The 18,785-nt window shown below is 43.7% G+C and overlaps 1 protein-coding gene across 3 annotated transcripts; it reads right to left on the reverse strand.

Moving 5' to 3' along the window:
- Positions 1 to 1,022: 1,022 nt before the first annotated feature.
- PASK (PAS domain containing serine/threonine kinase) lies at positions 1,023 to 18,779 on the reverse strand. Of its 3 annotated transcripts, XM_010716513.3 has the most exons (17): positions 18,573 to 18,779; positions 16,275 to 16,507; positions 15,156 to 15,326; positions 13,764 to 13,904; positions 13,129 to 13,263; positions 12,208 to 12,501; positions 11,689 to 11,851; positions 10,581 to 10,755; positions 8,112 to 9,406; positions 7,322 to 7,503; positions 6,460 to 6,627; positions 5,581 to 5,706; positions 4,915 to 5,049; positions 3,809 to 4,008; positions 3,136 to 3,269; positions 2,045 to 2,191; positions 1,023 to 1,855 (listed from the first exon to the last, which is right to left on the reverse strand). In XM_010716513.3, the coding sequence occupies exons 1-17, from the start codon at positions 18,724 to 18,726 to the stop codon at positions 1,644 to 1,646; spliced, it is 4,065 nt and encodes a 1,354-aa protein (XP_010714815.1). In that variant the 5' UTR covers positions 18,727 to 18,779; the 3' UTR covers positions 1,023 to 1,643. The 3 variants fall into 3 exon arrangements, with proteins under 3 accessions (XP_010714815.1, XP_010714816.1, XP_019474537.1); XM_010716514.3 differs by lacking the exon at positions 12,208 to 12,501; XM_019618992.2 differs by lacking the exons at positions 8,112 to 9,406; positions 11,689 to 11,851; positions 12,208 to 12,501.
- Between the last annotated feature and the right edge of the window lie 6 nt (positions 18,780 to 18,785).

An 18,785-nucleotide genomic window follows, 5' to 3' on the forward strand; every position in this document is an offset into this window, starting at 1 on the left:
GGTCTGCGTACGGCCGGCAGCGCCCGAGCTCCGTGTCCGAGCGGCGTGGCGGCCCTCCCTCAGCTCCGCGGGCGATGATTCGACAAAGGAACCTCCCGGCCGGCAGCCGGCGACTCCGCGGCCCTACCCGCCCTGGCTCAGCGGTGTCTCTCGGGTTCCAGCAGTAGGCAGCGCTGCCCTGCAGGCGCAGCTACCGCGCACCGAGCCGGCTGCGCTGAACGCAGAAGCCGACGCTTGAGGCGCAGGAGAGGGCTGGAGCCCTTCCTCCGGGTCATAAATAAGTTGCACGGTGCGTTCTGCCACCGATTCAGGCGGTCACGCGCTCACCTGGAACTGTCAAAACCTGAAACGAGGAAACGGGACTACAAAAGCTGGAACTGCTGCATCTCCCAGCTCGGGATTGCAGCTCTGGCTGAGCTGCACGGTGGCCTCTGGTTGTCAGGATCTTCACCCGGTCAGCATTCTCTCTGCCCAGTCCAAGTTTTCTTTCTGATATCTTTGTCTCCTCAAAACCATATCAGAGAATCACAGAATGGCCTGGGTCGAAAAGGACCACAATGCTCATCCAGTTCCAACCCTCTGCTACGTGCAGGGTCACCAACCAGCAGCCCAGCTGCCCAGAGCCACATCCAGCCTGGCCTTGAATGCCTCCAGGGATGGGGCATCCACAGCCTCCTTGGGCAACCTGTTCCAGGGCCTCACCACCCTCTGGGTGAAAAACTTCCTCCTAAGATCTCACCTAAACCTCCCATCTGTTTAAAACCATTCCCTCCTGTCACAAACAGCTGTTCCCTCTCCTGTTTTTACACTCCCTTCAAGTACTGGAGGGCCACAATGAGGTCGTCCTGGCTGTATTGTAGGGAGGATGAGAGGACTCTGTAACCTACAGCAGGGAATTTGTGTTAGCAGAGGGGTTGCAGAGTCCCTTCCAACAGCTCCAGTTCTGGGGCAGGAGGGGGAAGTAGGGAAAAAAAATACACATCACACCACTGTGTGCACAAAAACAGACACAAACTCCAACCAGCAGTCAGTCAACCAACAAAAGCGTACGTGTGTTTATTCATAAGTTTTTTTTTCAGAAAGAGTAAAACTACATATAAAAGTCAAAACAGCCAATAAAAATATACTCTGAGCTATGAACAATAAAAGAAGACAAAAAAAAATCTCTTGCAGCTTTAAATCCCTTCCTAGGTAAAGAACAATTACAAGCCTGTTAGCTAGAGAAGCTTCTGACACAGCCTCTGTGAGGCAAAACCCAAGGCCAAGGCAAGGGCAGACCCTGGGCTGCAGTGTCTAAAAGGGTCAGAACTTACACTGCTGAGTAATCTGCTCCTGTGATAGCAGGGTTTGCAAGCTCTGCATACAGCTTAGCCACCCATTCTGGGAAGAACAGAAGGGAGTGTGGTGGGAGCTCCTGCATTACACAGGCTAGACGAAAAAAAAAAAAAAGGCATCATGATGTCAGGCTGCCTCAATAGACAACAGAAAGTGGTTCACTCACAAGGCTCCATCATAGGAAATCTCTGTTATTGCTCTCAGGATTTCTCAAGAATTCCTACTTCTCTCTTTCTACAAAGAGAGAAGTGCTTGAAATTAATTCCTGTTGCTTCCTGAGTGTTACCACACGCCCTGCAGTTAGGGAGTTAGCGCTGCACAGGCAGGGGCTGCTGCAGGGAGCGGCTGCAGGGACTCCCCAGGCTCCAGCCCTGACACCTCGCAGCTGCAGCTCCTTCCCAGGAGGGATCTGCACGCACACAGCTGGAAGCACTCAGGCACGGCTCACTCTTCACACGAGGAGCTGAGGGTCTGTCTCTGTGTGAGCACTCAACAGAACCATTTCTCAATCCATTGCTTTCTAGAAAGAAAGATCAACAGTGAGGGGTGAACCGTAGGTCCCACTGGTCAATGGGTCAAGTTCAAAGTACGTTTAGATATGAGAGAATTGCCTTTGGGTAAGAAGTTGCTAACCATAGGCAAACTTTGTCTTATAAATCCTCCCTGCTTGCTCCACTGGTGGGGAGAAGAAGCCTTCAGAACATCTCACCTGCCCCAGCAGAGACGTACACCTCCTCCCAGGTGTAATCACCCAGGTTCACAGGCTGCTTCAGCCAAGGATCCTCCACCAGCATTGCTAGAGTTGTGCGCTGCTCTGGAGCAGGGTGCAGCAGCCCCACGATCAGATTCATGAGATCTGGAAAGAGGCAGCAGGGAGACAAACAGCTCAGTCTGTATTTTAGGCATGCCGGGAATGCAAGATATGATTTATATTCAAAAGAATGCAGATCTCAATTACAAATCCTCCCCGCTAATCTCTTGTACCATCCTGTTCCATCACAGCTTTATTCATAACTACTTACATGTGCTCAGCTCCCAGGATGATGGGATTTCCAGGTTGTAAAAACAAAGAACCAAGAGCACTTCTGACACAGAGGAGGACAGAGGAACAAGTGTCACACAGGCAGCCCTAAATCACCGCTTTGGAGCCCAGCCCACCTGAGGGCTGCTGAGCCTGCAGCCACTCCATTCTCATCTGTGCACTGAGGAAAAGCTTCAGGAATTCACTGCTCAGTTGCAGCACTGCTGAAGCCTTATAACCATTGTGCTCCTGGGATCTCAGAGAACTTGTTGAGGAAAACTTCAATAGCCTGACATGCAATTAGTTTTCTACAGCTCAAAGCAGGGGCAGTGAATTTTTCCTGTGATGTCAAGCTATACGATTCATTCAGAAACTACATATTAACAGATGATCATCAAACATCCCCAGAGTGACACACTATTGCTTGACAGTTGGTTTAAGTGAGATAAATCTTGCATTAGAGTTAGATGAGTGTCTGTTATTGACTGAGTGTTATGTACTATAGTCAGCCTTCCCAGCAGGCCTTGTTCTGGCTTTCTCAAGCATAAACCTCACTGAAGTTTGACAAAGCAATAGCTTGAATCATCTTTGTAAGTGGGAGGACTGGAATTTGAAACTAATAAGACATACAGTAAGTAGCTGAATTGTAGGCATGGAGAACTGCAGAACAGAATTTCTCTGCTTCAGAAAATAGCATTTTAAATCGTTGCGTAGGACATTTGGAACTGTTTTTCCCATTTTTCTCTGCTCATGTTTCCTTTAAATGGGAGAAGAGTCACCTTTTGACACAGGCCGAGGAAAATTCAGGACAGCTGCCATGGCCTCTTCCAGCTCACAGAAGGGATTCTCTGCAAATATTAGGGTATAAAGGGTGACACCAAGTGACCACATCTCCAGCTCTGGGCCATGGTACCTACACAGAGGTGCACAAATTTGCATGAATTCCAAGTGCAGTGACAGAGTTGTATGCTAGGGAACGTAACCATAACCTAAAACTGTTAAATATTTAAACAAAACTTTATACAAACTCTCTAAAAGAGCAGCTTTTGGTTGAGAGACAGGCATGAAGAAGTTAGGAAGCTGACATGCATACTGTGAGAGACAAGGGAAAGACACCAAGCCACAGCACAACTCATCCAGGCTGGAAATGACAACTGGAGGCTTGTTTTTGAACTCAGCTCTGTCATTGGAAAGACATCAGTGTAAACTAATGTACGAGGCTGTGCATGAAACACCTGACCAGAACAAGAAAGTCCATCAACAGGCTTAACAAAATCAACTTCATATGCATTTAAGCCTCTGCAAATAATTTCTGTCACTGTAGTGCCCTAAATCTCACTTCTGTTTCCTGTGATTAGGCACCCTCCCTGCTTCCAGCCAGCCCTGCACACACAGGGTTGGTTTTTTGGGGATGTGATTTACAGCAAAACGATTTTTCATAGGGTGACATACGGTTTGCCAGACAGCACTTCTGGTGAGCAGTATTCGATTGTCCCACAGAAGGTGTAAAACAGTTTGCCAGGTTGCAGGTAGGCAGCAGAACCAAAGTCCACCAGTTTAATTGTGAAATCTTCAGCAATGACAATGTTTTCATCCTTGATATCTCTGTGAAGGATGTTTCTACAGTGGAGGTACCCAACAGCTGACACAAGCTGAAAGAGGAGCAGAGAACTGTGTGTTGGTTCAGACAGATGTCCTTCCAAAGAACATAAATGGCATCAGAGTTACCACAGCCACATCTTAGGTTGCTTTGACACTGCATAAAGACACAGATCCTAATTTTGGTAAGTGCACACAAACTCAGGGCCGCCTGTCAGCACTGCTGCAGTGGGTGTTGGAATGCTCTTGGGAGAGACTTTGAAAAGCTTGCCTTCCTCTCACAGATGTGCAGGAAGACAGCGTGCTACAGTCACCAAGTGCTTTGGTTAGAAACATCAGAGCTTATTGTTACAGTCCTGCTGGTTACTTTATTTTTATCCCAGCTTCCTTTGGATGGTCCTTTCCTTTCACTGAAAGGATAACACTGTATGCCTTTAATACTGCAGGATGACAAAGCACTTAGGAGTGAAGATTGGTATAAATAATATCCTTACTCTTAAATTCCATTCTTCTTGCTGCACGACTCATGAAACAGTGCTATAATTAAGAACAGCATCAGAATTATATCACCTTGGAGACAATCGTGATCCATACCACAACATATATCTGAATGACAAAAGCAGAGTTGAGAGAATAAAGCTTCTAATCATAATGCAAAACTCCTTCAGCAGAGAAAGAGCATACAAGTCTGAGGTAACAAACTATATAAACCCCAATAAACTCAGGGGTGGTATAGGAATGAGGCTTATCAGCCAGAAGCCTAAAGGAAACAGAGTGCAATTTGTGAGAGCACACTGCACAGTAGCCAAAGAAGGTGCAGCACTAAACCACTGTCTTCCATCAGCATCCCAGGTGAGGGGTATAGAGCATGACTGTGGTTTATGAGAGAAATAGGATCCTGGTTCTTACCCTAACCATCTCTTCCCTGCAAGTAGCAACTGTATATTCCCAGCTCTCACCTGTCTGAATAGATAGCTTGCTAATGGCTCATCCAAATCAGGCTGATTATCAATGAATGTAAAGAGATCCAGACCAGATCCGTGCTTCTCCATCACCAGCTGGAAGAAACGTTCATTTTCAAACACATCCAGCACCTAATAAAAAAAAAAAAGTACTGTTATTTGTTTGTGCTTCACCTCCAAATTCCCTTTGTAATTATTGAGTTAAACAAACACTAACTTCCCATTGTAGATTTAAGCAAAGTGCATCATAACTCATTTATAAGTCTCATTGCACTGAGCATAAATGTCCATTGAAAAGAGGGTAGAACTAGAAAAAAAAATCAGAGGAATTCTCTTTCTGAAAAAAACTAACAATAGAAGTCAAGATACACCCAGATCATTTACTGAACTAGTGAGTGTTCTGTTGTGACATCGTATGTCCACACCCTAGACATGCATCTAGAGATAACAGACTTTTGTCTGTTAGATTCACACCTTCAGGTCTGCGTTTACATGGATTGCTTGTGGTAATGTGTCTAAAAGCAAGTGATCCTTAACAGGGCATGATAGTTCTTTACTGAAAAGGTGAAGTTAATACAGGACACTTCACTCCTGAAGAGGAGCATAAGGCCTTAAGTCGGTTCGAAGGAACCATCTGATACAGTTCAAACTGAGTTATTGTACCTTAATGATATTGGGGTGCTGCAGCTTCAACAGGATTGCTATTTCTTGAGTAACTCGCCCCACATCGGGATCATCTACCCAGCAGTCCTCAAGCACCCTCTCCTTCCAGATGAACTTCACAACAGCCTGCACAGACAACAGCATTTCAGTATTGCTTGCAAGAGCAGAACTTTAAGTGTTCAGTAAGTTAATTTCCAAGAAAAATGTTGGTGAATCATATAACTGTAAGGACAGAAGTAACTCAGTATGCTTTGTTTATAGCATCTATAAACATCTTTAAACTAATTTAGTCCTAGATGCCAGATGACTACTAATAAAATTGAACTCCAAAGGCTCTTAGAGGCCAGCTCTCTTATCAATCACAGCAGGGGCGAGCTCTGGCACAGAGGGAAAAAAACAAAGCACTTACATTCACACAGAGAAACACCAGAGTTTGCTTCTCAGCACCCAAAATACTTCTGCTGATAGAGGACCCCACAACTTCAACATGCCTATTGCACAATAAAGTAACCACATGCTTGAGCTGCAACATGCTAAACTTCAGAGTTTGTTATTCTCTTCAGTAAGGTTAGGTTAGGTTAAAACTTGTAAGCCTGTTAAGCCTGAAGTAAAGCTCTTTCAAGGGGTTAAAAGGGCTACATGGCCAGTCTCACTCTGTACCTGCTGCCTTGGATAATATACATCATTGTGAACATTATATCAATGCAAACACTTCTGCCTTCAGAAGGTTAGTGATCCACATTTGCATTCAAAACAAAGCAAAGCCCTGAACTACCAAATAGCAGCTTCTGAAAGCATAGTGCTGACATTATGTGGACACTAACATTTCTGTTTAGATTCTAAATAATTACATTTCAATATTTTAAAGAAATATTTAACCTCCTGATGATTTGTCTTGCTCCTGGCAGTCCAGACAAAGCCAAAAGATCCTTTGCCAATGAGGCTGAGAGCGTGATAATGTTTGGTATACTCTCCCTCACAGGCCCTTAATCTTTCAAGCTCTTCAGCTCTTCGGGAATTCTCAGAGAGCGAAGATGATTTAATGGCCTGGATACAGATAAAAAAAAAAACATTAGCAAGAAAATGAACTGAGCAAGCCACAGAGCAACATTTGCCAAACGAAGTAAATACTGACAGGAAACAAAATACCTAAATTGAAAGAAGTAAAAGGTAGAGCTTCAAGCTCTATCTATACATTTGGTAATTTGTATTTGCCTCAGTAACCTCTACACAAACCACATACCTATATAAAAGACACTGCGTTACCAGTGTTTACCTGACTTTCTGATAAGGCAGCAGTTTAGTTCTATAGATTGCTCTCTTAGCAGATACCAAGAGAGAACAAATTCAAAGCACATCCTCTTAATATCCCAATAAAATCTACAGTAAGGAAATACCACAAAAGCCTTCCTACCAACTCCTGCAGGATCACACTGATTTTAAAGTTAATCTCACCACGCTGATGTAAACATCTATTGTAGATGTACTTAAACCAGCCTGAAAATAAATGTAGAAGTCAGGTGCTGTTACTATTCAGGCTAGAAAGATAACTATGCTAAGCCAAATACACACTGACCAGAAGTGTTGCAAAATGTGTTGTTTTTACAGTAATGACACATTTCTTTTGATGTAGAAAGAGGAAAACCAGGAAAAGCAATACCACCATCCTGCCCTCATGCTATTTGAGCAACTTTTCAACTTCAGCTTAGCTCAATGTTATGAAATTGGCCAAGTTTCTTACTTCTCCAAGACTGTGTGTGGAAAGATCTAGAACAGACTGGGTCGAGCTTGCTAGACTGGACAGCAAAAGCTGAGTCTTTGCTGCTGCTTCTTTCTGGCTCTGCAGAAGGTCTTTCACTACCCAGACACAGAAAAGCACAGTAGGATCCTGCAGCTCCACACGTTTTACTTCGAAGAGTATGCCTGTAGAAACAAGTCAGAAATCAAAAGTTAGCATCAAAGGAGACCACAAGAAGCTTAGGATGAAATCCTGAGTTCTTATGTGAATTTCTCCATTTTCTTCATTACTTTTGGGAGAACACCTGCTTAGGAAGGAATCATCAGGGACAAAAGCACAGCTACTCTACAGATACATTGGGGTTACCTTCACAGCATCCCACCTGTCTTTAGCAGAAGTTTTTGTCAGTGTCCAATTGGGACTGTTCATTTCTTATTGTTATTCAAAATGACATAAAAATTGGGATTTCATACACGCACTAAGTCCTGCTGAATGAGTGAGTGAAGCACGTTCCATTTTATATATATTTCCAAAGCAGTTTGGATTTTCTGTTCAAAATCAGTTATCAGTGTTTGAGATTATTTCTGACAGTTCAATCCATCTGAATTTCTTAGCAATCACTGCTATTCCAATGCTCTCTGCACAGACTTAAATACTAGACTTCTTTTTAGATGCTACAGCTTACTTCCTTCTTCACTGCAAGCCTGTAAGCCAAAAGTGGTTGCTTTCTGCAGAGATGTGGGAGGAAGATAGAGCGAGAGTTCTGGGAAGAGGAGAGACAGGTGCAACTTACTTAGTTGTGAACCATCTTTGTGACTGCAGTTCCCACTGTAGCTGCCTTCCAGAATCTCTGCACTGAAAGGAGCTGCATGATTTGGTCTTCCTTCTTGTTTCACAGGGGTAGATGTTGCTTTTATTTCCATGTTTTCCTGCCCATGCAACTGACAGTCTTCTTCAGGATTTCCTTTACTTTTCAATATGTTTCTGTTGACATTATCCCCCACAGTCTCTGTAAGAGTTTTAGGCTTCTCAATAAATACTTCTAAGGATTGCTCAGGGTTTTCCAAATGCTGTCGTGAAGGCAGATACCCAGAACCATCTTTTATGGCAACACCATTTAACTCAGCTGAAGAAACACCACTCTGAGTTGACATATTGCCTGCAGCTGAGTTCACTGTATTAGAAAAGAACCCTCCTACAAAATCAGAAGTAGAACCTAAACAGTTGCCAGAGTTCCCTGTGACACCAATATTCAGATCCAGTTCCTCGAGATCAGAGCAAATATAGTTCAGCTCAGCATCAGTTTGTCTCACAGTTCTGAAGGTTGGGGCAGCTCCCAGTGCAGAACCAGTGCAACCCATTGTATTTCCTGAGCCACCATCGTGGATACTATTTCTTCCATTTGCAATGAAATTTGCATCTTTTAGCAAGCTGCTTTCAGCAACACTGTGCTCAAGACTGGAATGCTTTCCATCACACATGAAGCTAGTTTTTGCCAACTGTCCTCTAGCCACATGACTTTGAAAATCTTGCGTGCAGCTTAGTGTTGTCCCAGGTGGTGGTTCATTTATTTTCGGTGTTCCAGATGAGTTACAAGGAAGACAAGAAAGTTGCTTACTCAGTCCTCTGGATGCAGTATCTAGCTCATCTACTGGGCTAGAAAAAATAGTGAAGCAGGCAACGTTTGCTGAAGAAGATTGTCCTTGAGCACTGGTGGAGGGCTGATCCTTCAGCATTTCATACAGCAACATAGAGACCTGCTGACAATTTAATTCTTTTGGGTCTTGATGATGAACGTGTAATTGATTAAGCAAGAAGCTGCTCTCGCTGGCATTCCCAGTCTCAGAGGTACCAGATGCTGCACTATGGCTACTTCTTAATGGTGTCTTTAAGTTCTGATTTAAACCCAACTGCTCTGAAGCAGATGACGAAGGAGATACCCATGCAGGGTGCATTTCTGGAGGATAACATGATCTTCCATTTTCCACCACCCTGCAGTGTTCCAGTGCTCTGATTCTGTCAGGCTGGGTTTCAGGAGAAGGCTCTGCACAGTGGGCTGGCAGCTCATCAGCCACAATGCTGTCTCCACTGCAAGGATTCCAAGTTATTAGTGACATCATGATGACAAAAGGATAAAACAGTCACTTACATCCTACCCACTCTTCCATGAACACGTCTATTACTTAAAGCTGTCCCATTTTTAAAAATATTTTTAATTTAAAAGAAAAAGGCAAAAAGCTCTTGATGGAAGCATTCAAAATGATAACAAATCCCATTTCCACCAAATTAGAATAGGTACACTTGAACAACAGTCTTTACTTATGGATTAATTCCTTGTCTAGATTGATTTCTAAATGTATTTCTTAAGTCAAAACAAAAAGCCAGCACGTGGCTGCACACTTCAAGTCCTGAAGACAGAAGATCCCTGTGGTGTTTCCAGTCATTTTAACCATGGTTCACTGAAGCCCATGGCACAAAGTATTTTATAAGTAGTTCAATCAGCAAAGATGCAGAATAGAGAAACAACCCATGTAGTAAAGCAATTATAACCCATCCGTGATACAGAGATATAAAGGACAGCACAAGGAAGCTATCAGATTATCAGTCTGTTTTAAAAAAAGGCAAGAATTGTGCTGTAACATTACATTAAACGTACATTAAAAAGGCAACAAATAACTTCTGAGAGTTGGAATTGTTAATGTGGAAGGTTTAAAACTTCCCTGAAGCAAAACTTTGCATCACACAGAGCCTCGTGCAGAATTTCTAACACTGTCAAAGGAAAGAGGCCTAGAAAGATGTCTGCACTCTAGTAACACAGTATCATGCTTCAATGGGTAGCCTGACAGTTACATTGACCTCCAGAAGGAATAAAGTTTAGATCCCATTCCAGGTTACCTGGCCTCAGCGCAACACCAGTTAGTGGATACCATGGAAGGAAATAACCATCCACTGTTTCATATCTTGCAAGATAGGGTGTAATTACCTTCCATGGCCTGTGATGAAACACTTGGTACCCAGTAGGGGGTGAATCCCAAAACTTTATCAATACAACATGCAGATCTCAATGAAAATCTAAGGTAAGCTGCCTTGCAAACAGCTCTCAGAATCTCAGAGATCCAAATGCAGAAGACTTTTGTTACACATCTCCACCAATATCAGAGACGTGAAAAACAAACAAACAAAAAACAACAGTTTTTGCTTGTGATTATCACTCCAGTTCTTGCTTTTTTCAAAGTGAGATTATGGTCCATAAAATGCCTACCGATTTGAAAGTATGGCTGCCACTTCAGGAGATGAGGGAGTAGATAAGAGACTGCTCCCATTCTTCTGCTTAGTCTCACCACATAGCAACCTGTCTTCTCTGTGTCTTCTTGCCAATTTCTGCTCTTCATCTCTTGACAGCAGGTTGGCCGAAGATGCAGAAACAAAGTTGTCACCTGTAGCAAACAAGAATTAAAACCATACCAATTTAGCCTCTTATTTTTATGCTTCAATATCTACAGTGATTTGAAAAGAAAAACAAACTTTAAACTGCACAGGTCCACAAGGAATTAAGTATAGAAGAGTTGATTAAGGTAAGGCAGTCGAGCATTTTAGTCAAGTTTGGCCTGAGAAATCATCATATCCAGGAACCTAGATGCTTTAAGGCTGCTGAATTCACCTTCCCTGGACAGATATTAAAGAAGAAAAAGAAAAAAAGGCCTTAGACACACATATGCTTCCCAATTCCAACATTTAAAATGAAAATGTTTATAACTCCCTGAAGTTGCAGGACAAAAAAGGAATAGCCCAAGCATGTGTAAGTGAAAGAATAACGTAAGAACTTCCTTCCTCAGTGACAAGAGGTCAAAAGAGGAAAACAGTCACTTAGAAGACAAAGTAAACCAGGTGCTGTTGCTGCAGAAGAAGGTAATGAAGAACAAATCTGGATTAGAATCTAGAACAATCACACCATTTAGTAAAGGCTGAGTGTCAAAATAGTCTCCTCAGCCAAAAAAAAAATTACTTCCAGATTAGAAGCATCCCTTCACCAAAGAATTACTTAAACTGCACACTGTCTATTAACTCTTTTTTGTTCCAATAGCAGTTGCATTTTTAGGAAAAGATGGGAAAAAAGAAAGCAGGAAAAAAAGAAGAGACAGAAACATTCAGTACATACAAAGCATTCTCTGTTAACAGAATAATTTCTGCCTTGGATATTCAGTTTCATCTTCTTAGCAACAGAGAGAGAAACAAAAGCTTACGTGAACAATTCTGTTCACCTTGGGTTATGGCAGAAATCCAGTTTAAGAAGTGCACAGAAGTACTTTGTTTTTACAAAGCACGTTCCTATTTTTAAAGGAAAAATCTCTCTCCTCTACTAATTTTACCTTTGCTACGGCAACCAGAACCAGTCATATGGCAGGCAGAAACATCCTCAAAGAAGCACTCACTGTCTGTCCCCAGGGAGTCATCAAGAGGAGGTAATGGCAAGGAGCAGTCATTGCTTCTCTCCATGTTGTTATAGAAACCAGGGATCAGGAATGTTATGTTCTAAAACACAGAATGAAACCTTATAAAGCTAAGGAGGCTCTCACAGACTGGGGGCAAATGCTAGCAGTAACTGTAGGCCTGATTCTTATGGACAGCCATGCAAACACAGTCCACATCACTGGTGGAGAATGTGTCACTATGCAGATTGCTTTGGGCTCCAGCCAGCTCCTCAATGCTACAAGACTTCAATACAGCAAGATAATTTCTGTACCATCCCACACGTTCCTTGTTCGACACATGCATGCAGCTTTGTGACAGACAGAAATGAGTACAAAAGAAGACCATAAGACTCTAATGGATACGCTGCCAGACATAGCACTTATTTGGGCAGAGGGGCACTGATATTCCTATCTTACCTTCCCCAACAGTTCTTTCTTCTCATAGCCAAACAGTGTTAAAGCAAAACTATCCTTGATGCACTGGATGGTTCCATCTGACTGTACAGTAATAAGGCCACTGATGGTAGAGAAAACTTCAACTGCAGCAGTGTAATGATAGTCTGGGAAAGAGATTTCTCTTTCTGTCTGTAGAACACCATTGTTCTGTGCTGTCACTCGGTCCTCCTCCAGAAGGCTAACTTGTAGTTTTAAAGTAAGAGGAAACACATTACCCTCTCTGGATCGACCTACAGCTCTCTGAACCTTGAGGTTCTAGATTAGAGAGGAAAAAAAGAAAACCCTAATTAATTCAGTGTTCTCAGGAAAAAGGAGCAGGAAAAGAAAAGCAAACAGATTCAGTAAATATAAAAATGGACAAGTCAGGGTTCCACATCCTTAGAAAACCAGAGATGAACTCCTGCATAAATATCCCGATAGCAAAGAGCAGGAAAGTCCATGCTGCAGCTTGTCAGCAGATGAGGCATTACTAAGGCCTCTTTCAATTACCTAGCTGCCTGTTTTCATGGCATTTGCAAGACCTGGATATTCTTCAGGTTCTTACTCCTCAGACAGACACGTTTGAAATTGGCTTAAGAACTCACAGGAATATTAGGGAGCTGACTCAGATAGCATGTTCTCTTAAAAAAGCCAGGCTTCTGATGGATTGCAGACATCTTTCTCAGAGATAGACTCCACAGTGACAGATCAGGGACTGGACTCATTCCTAATTCAAAAATACCCTGTTGGCAGCTCCATAAATAAGCATTCATACCCTTTTTCACAGAACTTGTGCTTCTCTCCAAAAAGGCTTTCATCTGTTACATAAGGATGGAAACCACTGTGCACCTGCAACCCAAAAGGAAAGGATAGGGAAGAAAGTGGTTGGCACTTATGCTATACCTTTGGGATTTTTTTGCCTAGGAGAGGGATCTGCACAGCAGGAATCAGGTCCTTTATGTGGAGTCCAACTACTTCTTCCAACGTTGGGTAGCCATGGAGATGGGCAAAAAGAAGGTCACACGATGTAATGCCTCCCTTGATGAGAAAATTTACAGTATTGTTTTAATTTAGCATTTAACCACAGTCCACTCAATCCTTTAACAGTTTCTGCAAGCATCTCATCAAACAGCAGGCCTCATTCGGTTGTCTCTTCAGGAATACAACTAACTCAGTAAGAGCAGGCAAGGCATAATGCAATGCTCTAACATTAGCACGTCACAGGGAGAGAGCAGGGAAGGCCAGGACTCCTCATAGAAAGCCCCCTCAGCAAGGAGATCCCCTTACAAGGACACCCCTGTGGTCAGTAAGAATGCCCTGCCAAACCACCACCACTTTGGGTATTTTGACTCGTTAATGTCAAGGTGAGCCTCCTGGGAAAAGTGTGCACAGATCCTGCCCATACAATGCCAAGTTCTAGCAGTGCTACGCACACGTTTTGTGTTCACAAGTAGTGATGTGTCCACCAGTTTTTAGCCACATTTGCACACGAACTGTCAGAAACTGCTGTCTCATTTGATCATTAGAAAAACACTCACGTCAGCTCTGAAGGAAACAAAAGCTGAAAGTCTTTCCACTGGCTCCAGCAGAACCACGCAGCGCTGGTTGTCCTTGATTCTTATTCGCCTCAGCCACACCGAGACGGGGATCTTCTCTTTGAGATGGTTGATAACATCCACCTTTCCACAGGATTTAGAGTTAAAATTCACTAAGACTGTGGTTACTTGGCAAGATTTTCAACAAGAGGAAGATATTGAGCCAAGACGTCTGTCCCTCACTGTTAGAAAAAACTTGTTTATTGACAGCTTATTTGTTTCTATTGGGAGAAACACCTCTAATGCAGAATTGATAAGGATTGCAATTAATTCACTGTTGGTGCTTTTGTTTTTCTCCCAGCCTCATGAAGACTCAAAGGATTTCAATCAGCATAATAAACATGTCAATCTAATACCTTATTTTCAATGAAAAGAGCTTTTCAGAGATGCCTTTCATAAGAGATGCCCCACGATGCTAGCAAATACTCCACATTAGTAATGCAGTTCTTACTTTCAGCCACAAAAGCAGAAGCTTAATTTCTTATGGGAGCAGATTCTTCTCCAATCAGAAAATGTTTACTTATCTTATAACCTGCAGTGTTCATATTAAGTCTTTTTATCTTTTTTTAGGAGATCTTGACAGAATGGGTTTATGAATTCCACAGTAACCTCCATGGCAGCCTATGAAGCACTGGGAACAGCTGCACTTTAAGGTTAGGGTTTTCATCAGACATTTAATTTTAATCCTGGATTTATCTAACCAGGCTTAAGATATATATATATATTTTTTTTCCTCCAGACTTAATTGATGATGCAGGAAGATCAAGCTCTGAGGTTCTGCTCATTTCACAACAGCAGCCAAAGAAAACACTGAGACTTCTCACAGCTTTCTCATAACTAACCACACTGTAGGAGGAACATTAATTCCACTCATTTGCACCAACTGGGGTGTTCTGTCAGACACATCACAGTGCTTGGTGGATGTGTAACTTTATAACATGCACAGTGCCCCTTAAGGTCATTTTAAAGACCAGCCAATTGGGAACTTTTCCATAATAATGTTTTCCATGTTAAGCAATTTATATTGATTTCTTTGTATTTATTTATTTATTTTTAAGATCGAATGTCCTTGAAGATCTGATTTGGTCAAGTCATCATGACTATGTATGTTAGCAGCTGGAAAGCTCATGTACGTGCCTTCCAAAGCACCTTGTACCCTTTAAATAACCACATCTGCAAACTTTTAAACAAAACAGCCTGACAAATGACTTAATTACTGAATGCCCACTAAGTTACCAGGAAATTATACTCAAGCTGCCAAGAAAACCAAAAGTCACCCTAAGCCCCACAAATATTATATACAGAGAGGGATATTTGCTCAAACACTTCACATACCACAGTTCCTGAAACCATTGATGAACATTCATCAGTTTCTAAATATTCATCATCCACAGCTTCTCGTGTCTCTTGGTTGCATTTGGATATGAAATGGGAAAGCTTTTGACCAATGAGTTCCTGACTGCTGCACCCAAGCAGCCTGCAAGCTTTGTCATTAGCCACTAGAATCTAGAAAAGAAGAAAGGAAACAAAGAATAAAAGCTGAAAGTTTTGTTTATAGATCTTCTCTTTAGGTTGTTACTTTAATATCTTATAATGACATTTCCTTTCAGTGGAAATACAGCAGTCCTCTTAAACTGAAGTCTTTGAAAACAATTCACTTCAGCTTCTTATTCTAAGACATCCGTTGCCCGAGTGTTTTCTTGGTGAAGAGTGTTTGAAAGGTGGCTTTCCTTTCAGGTTTCCTGCTCATTTTTAACTACCTATCTCCTCCACCCTTGTGAATTATGAGGCAAAGTTACAAAGTTGTACTTGCAAGCAAAGCTGAGGCAGGCCATAGAATTTTATCCACTCCTGAAGGCATGCAACAATCACACAAATCATTGCCATGCTTAAGCCTCTGTTAAAGGCCAAGTTAGGATTAAGTGTCTTTAGGATGGGAAAACTCAAACTGTCAGCTAAAAATGGCACAGCTCTCTACAGCTGTTAGCCTTTCGTTTTATCCTCAGGTCTCTGTTAGGACAGAAACAGAAAAATCTCTCTCCCCCAGTGCAAAAAGCACGGTAAGCGGGGCGATAGAGATGTCATGCCACCATAAGTTTATCCCTGGGCTGCTACTTTCCAGACAAAATGCCTGAAGCACAGTCAGCTTTTCCTTTCTTCCCTTATGCTACATTGTAGCTGCATTCTTCTTTAGCCTCTTTTTCCATTTGAAATAAAAGACTTAAGATAACAGTTCTTCCAATTGGTTACGTATATTTTACTAACTATAACATGCCATAAAAATACATGCATTGCCAGTCTTCAGAAAATTACTAAGCAGACTATAAAACACCTTCAGGACACTCTAATTACCTGCAGATACAAGCAAGAATAACAGGTATTGTAGCCTATGTGACATCACCCAGCCTGCATCAGTTAGGAGGGCCATAGCTTAGCAGTCACAGCAGCAAATACCTCCGTTGTGGTGACATCCACAGTGAAGATGGCCTGGTTTGGATTGCGGGCAGCAGTCAGGAAGCGCTGGCTGGATTCCTCCAGGGCAGGGGCATGCACAAAGGAGCAAGAAGAACTTCCAACAGAAATGGAAAGAGAGCAAGAGTCCCGCTGAGCCCAAGAGTTCCCAATTTTGCTGGCACAAACATTATGAGCTGCCAGCGAAGAGAAGCAGTAAGAGCTCCATTTCTCCCCTGTGAGAACAAAAAAAAATCAGCTGTGTTGTTATAGTAGTTTACTACAGGAGCACTGGGGAAATTAATGAAAAATCAGTTGTCTGATTGTCAAGTAATTACATCCCAAAATATATGCTTCTATACTTTTTTAAGAAAATACAAGAAAATAAAACTGATGAAACTAAAGACAACAGAAACAATTATAATAATAAACATTTTTTAGTCACAGCCATTGGAATAATTAAACTCCATCTGTAGGCTAGAAAAAAAAAACTGTCAGCATGCAAATAATTCAACCAGGCGATTCAAGCTTTTCTTCTGCTTAAGTCACGAGAGTTTAAAAGGTTTTGAATTATCTCAAGTTAAAATTGGAACTATTATTAAGTATAATTGCAGTTAGTCAGAAGCCAGTTAATTAACTATTCACAAGACGTGACACTGAAATACCAGAGCCCACACCAACGCTTTATGTTACACAATGGCAAGTGATTATACTAAAACTTCCAGAAGTTCTGACTGTAATAAATGCTCCCATGGGAAGTGAAATCAGCAACCAAACAAACACCATTATTCCACTTCCAAACTAAGTAGCTTTGAAGGACTGGCAGCAATGGAAAGGGAGAGGAAATACTGGAGAATTATCATAGAATGGCCCATGTTGGAAGGGATCTCAAGGATCACGAATCTCCAACCCCCCTGCCACATGCAGGGCCACCAACCTCCCCATTTAATACTAGACCAGGCTGCCCAGGGCCCCATCCTTGCTGGCCTTGAACACCTCCAGGGATGGATGGGGCATCCACAGCCTCTCTAGGCAGCTGTTCCAGCACCTCACCACTCTCTCTGTAAAGAATCTCCCCCTGATATCCAACCTAAATCTTCCCTCTCTCAACTTCAAGCCATTTCCCCTTGTCCTGCTGTTATCTACCCATTCAACAAGTTGATTCCCCTCCTGTTTGTAGGCTCCCTTTAGGTACTGTAGGCTGCAATGAGGTCACCCCGCAGCCTTCTTTTCTCCAGGCTGAACAAGCCCAGCTCCCTCAGCCTGTCTTCGTAGGGGAGGTGCTCCAGTCCCCTGATCATCTTTGTGGCCCTCCTCTGGACCCTCTCCAACAGCTCTCTGTCTTCTTGTACTGGAGGCTCCACACATGGATGCAGTACTCCAGATGGGGCCTCACAAGAGCAGAGTAGAGGGGGACAATCCCCTCCTGTCCTTGCTGGCCACCCCTCTTCTGATGGTGCCCAGGATACCATTTGCTTTCGGAGCTGCAAGAGCACACTGCTGGCTCATGTTAAGTTTTTCACTCATCAGAAGCCCCAGGTCCTTCTCTGCAGGGCTGCTCTGAAGGACTGGAGAAGACATCGCAAGGACATCAAGTCGTTGGAAAAGCCCCCTCAGATCCCCAAGTTCAACCCCAGCCAGCCCCACATGCCCACATCCCTCAGCGCCACATCTCCACAGCTCTGAACACCTCTAGGGACGGTGACTGCCTCACCTCCCTGTGCAGCTGTGCAGTGCCTCACTGCTCTTTCTGAGTTTTCTGTAATATTCAACCTGAACTTCCTGTGGCACAACTTAAGACCATCAGCTTTCATCTATTTGCTGCTAATCTGGGAGCAGAGGCTGACCCCCACCTCACCACCGCCTCCCCTCAGTGAGTTGCAGAGGAGAGTTTCCCCTGAGCCTCTTCTTCTCCAGACCGACCCATCCCAGTTCCCTCAGCTGCTCCCATCACACTGTGTGCCGCAGACCCCTCACAGCTCCGCTGCCCTCTGGGCACACACCAGCCTCAATGTCTGTCTCGTAGCGATGAGCCCAGCACTGAACGCAGCACAGGAGATACGGCCTCACCAGAGCTGAATACAGTGCACGGTCACCTCCTGCTCCTGTTGGCCGCACTATTGCTGACACAAGCCAGGCTGCCCTCGTCCTCCTCGGCCAGCTGGGCACACAGCCGGCTCACGTTCAGCCGGCTGCCAGCCCATCTCTGTGCTTCTGCTACTGCTGCCAGTGTGAGGGAAGGAGGAAGGCCCGTAAGGGCACCCGTCGCTGCCTCTGACAGCCCGCGAACGCAGCGCTCACCGGACAGCGAGACTCCCCGCCGGCACAGCCCAGTCAGCCGGCTCCTCCTGCCGCCACCGGCCCACGGGTAGGACCTGCTAAGCTGCTCCGAATCGCTCGGCGGGCCGAGGCCCGGGAGGTTGCCCGCAGAGCGGCCGCGCACGCTGCCGGCCATCCCCACGCACGGCCGGGAGCAGCGGAGAGCTCCGCTAACAGAAGCACGGCCCAGCCGAG

This window comes from Meleagris gallopavo, chromosome 11, assembly GCF_000146605.3.
Source record: "Meleagris gallopavo isolate NT-WF06-2002-E0010 breed Aviagen turkey brand Nicholas breeding stock chromosome 11, Turkey_5.1, whole genome shotgun sequence".
In the NCBI taxonomy this organism is placed as follows: domain Eukaryota; kingdom Metazoa; phylum Chordata; class Aves; order Galliformes; family Phasianidae; genus Meleagris; species Meleagris gallopavo.

What these genes read in the sequence shown, in the direction of transcription:
- PASK (XM_010716513.3), bottom strand. Translation starts at nt 18,726, where the DNA reads ATGGCCGGCAGCGTGCGCGGCCGCTCTGCGGGCAACCTCCCGGGCCTC. An exon ending in GCGGGGAGTCTCGCTGTCCG is followed by an intron (nt 16,508 to 18,572) that starts GTGAGCGCTGCG and finishes TTGTTCTCACAG; the next exon opens with GGGAGAAATGGAGCTCTTAC. An exon ending in GCAAGACAAATCATCAGGAG is followed by an intron (nt 5,707 to 6,459) that starts GTTAAATATTTC and finishes TTGTCTGTGCAG; the next exon opens with GCTGTTGTGAAGTTCATCTG.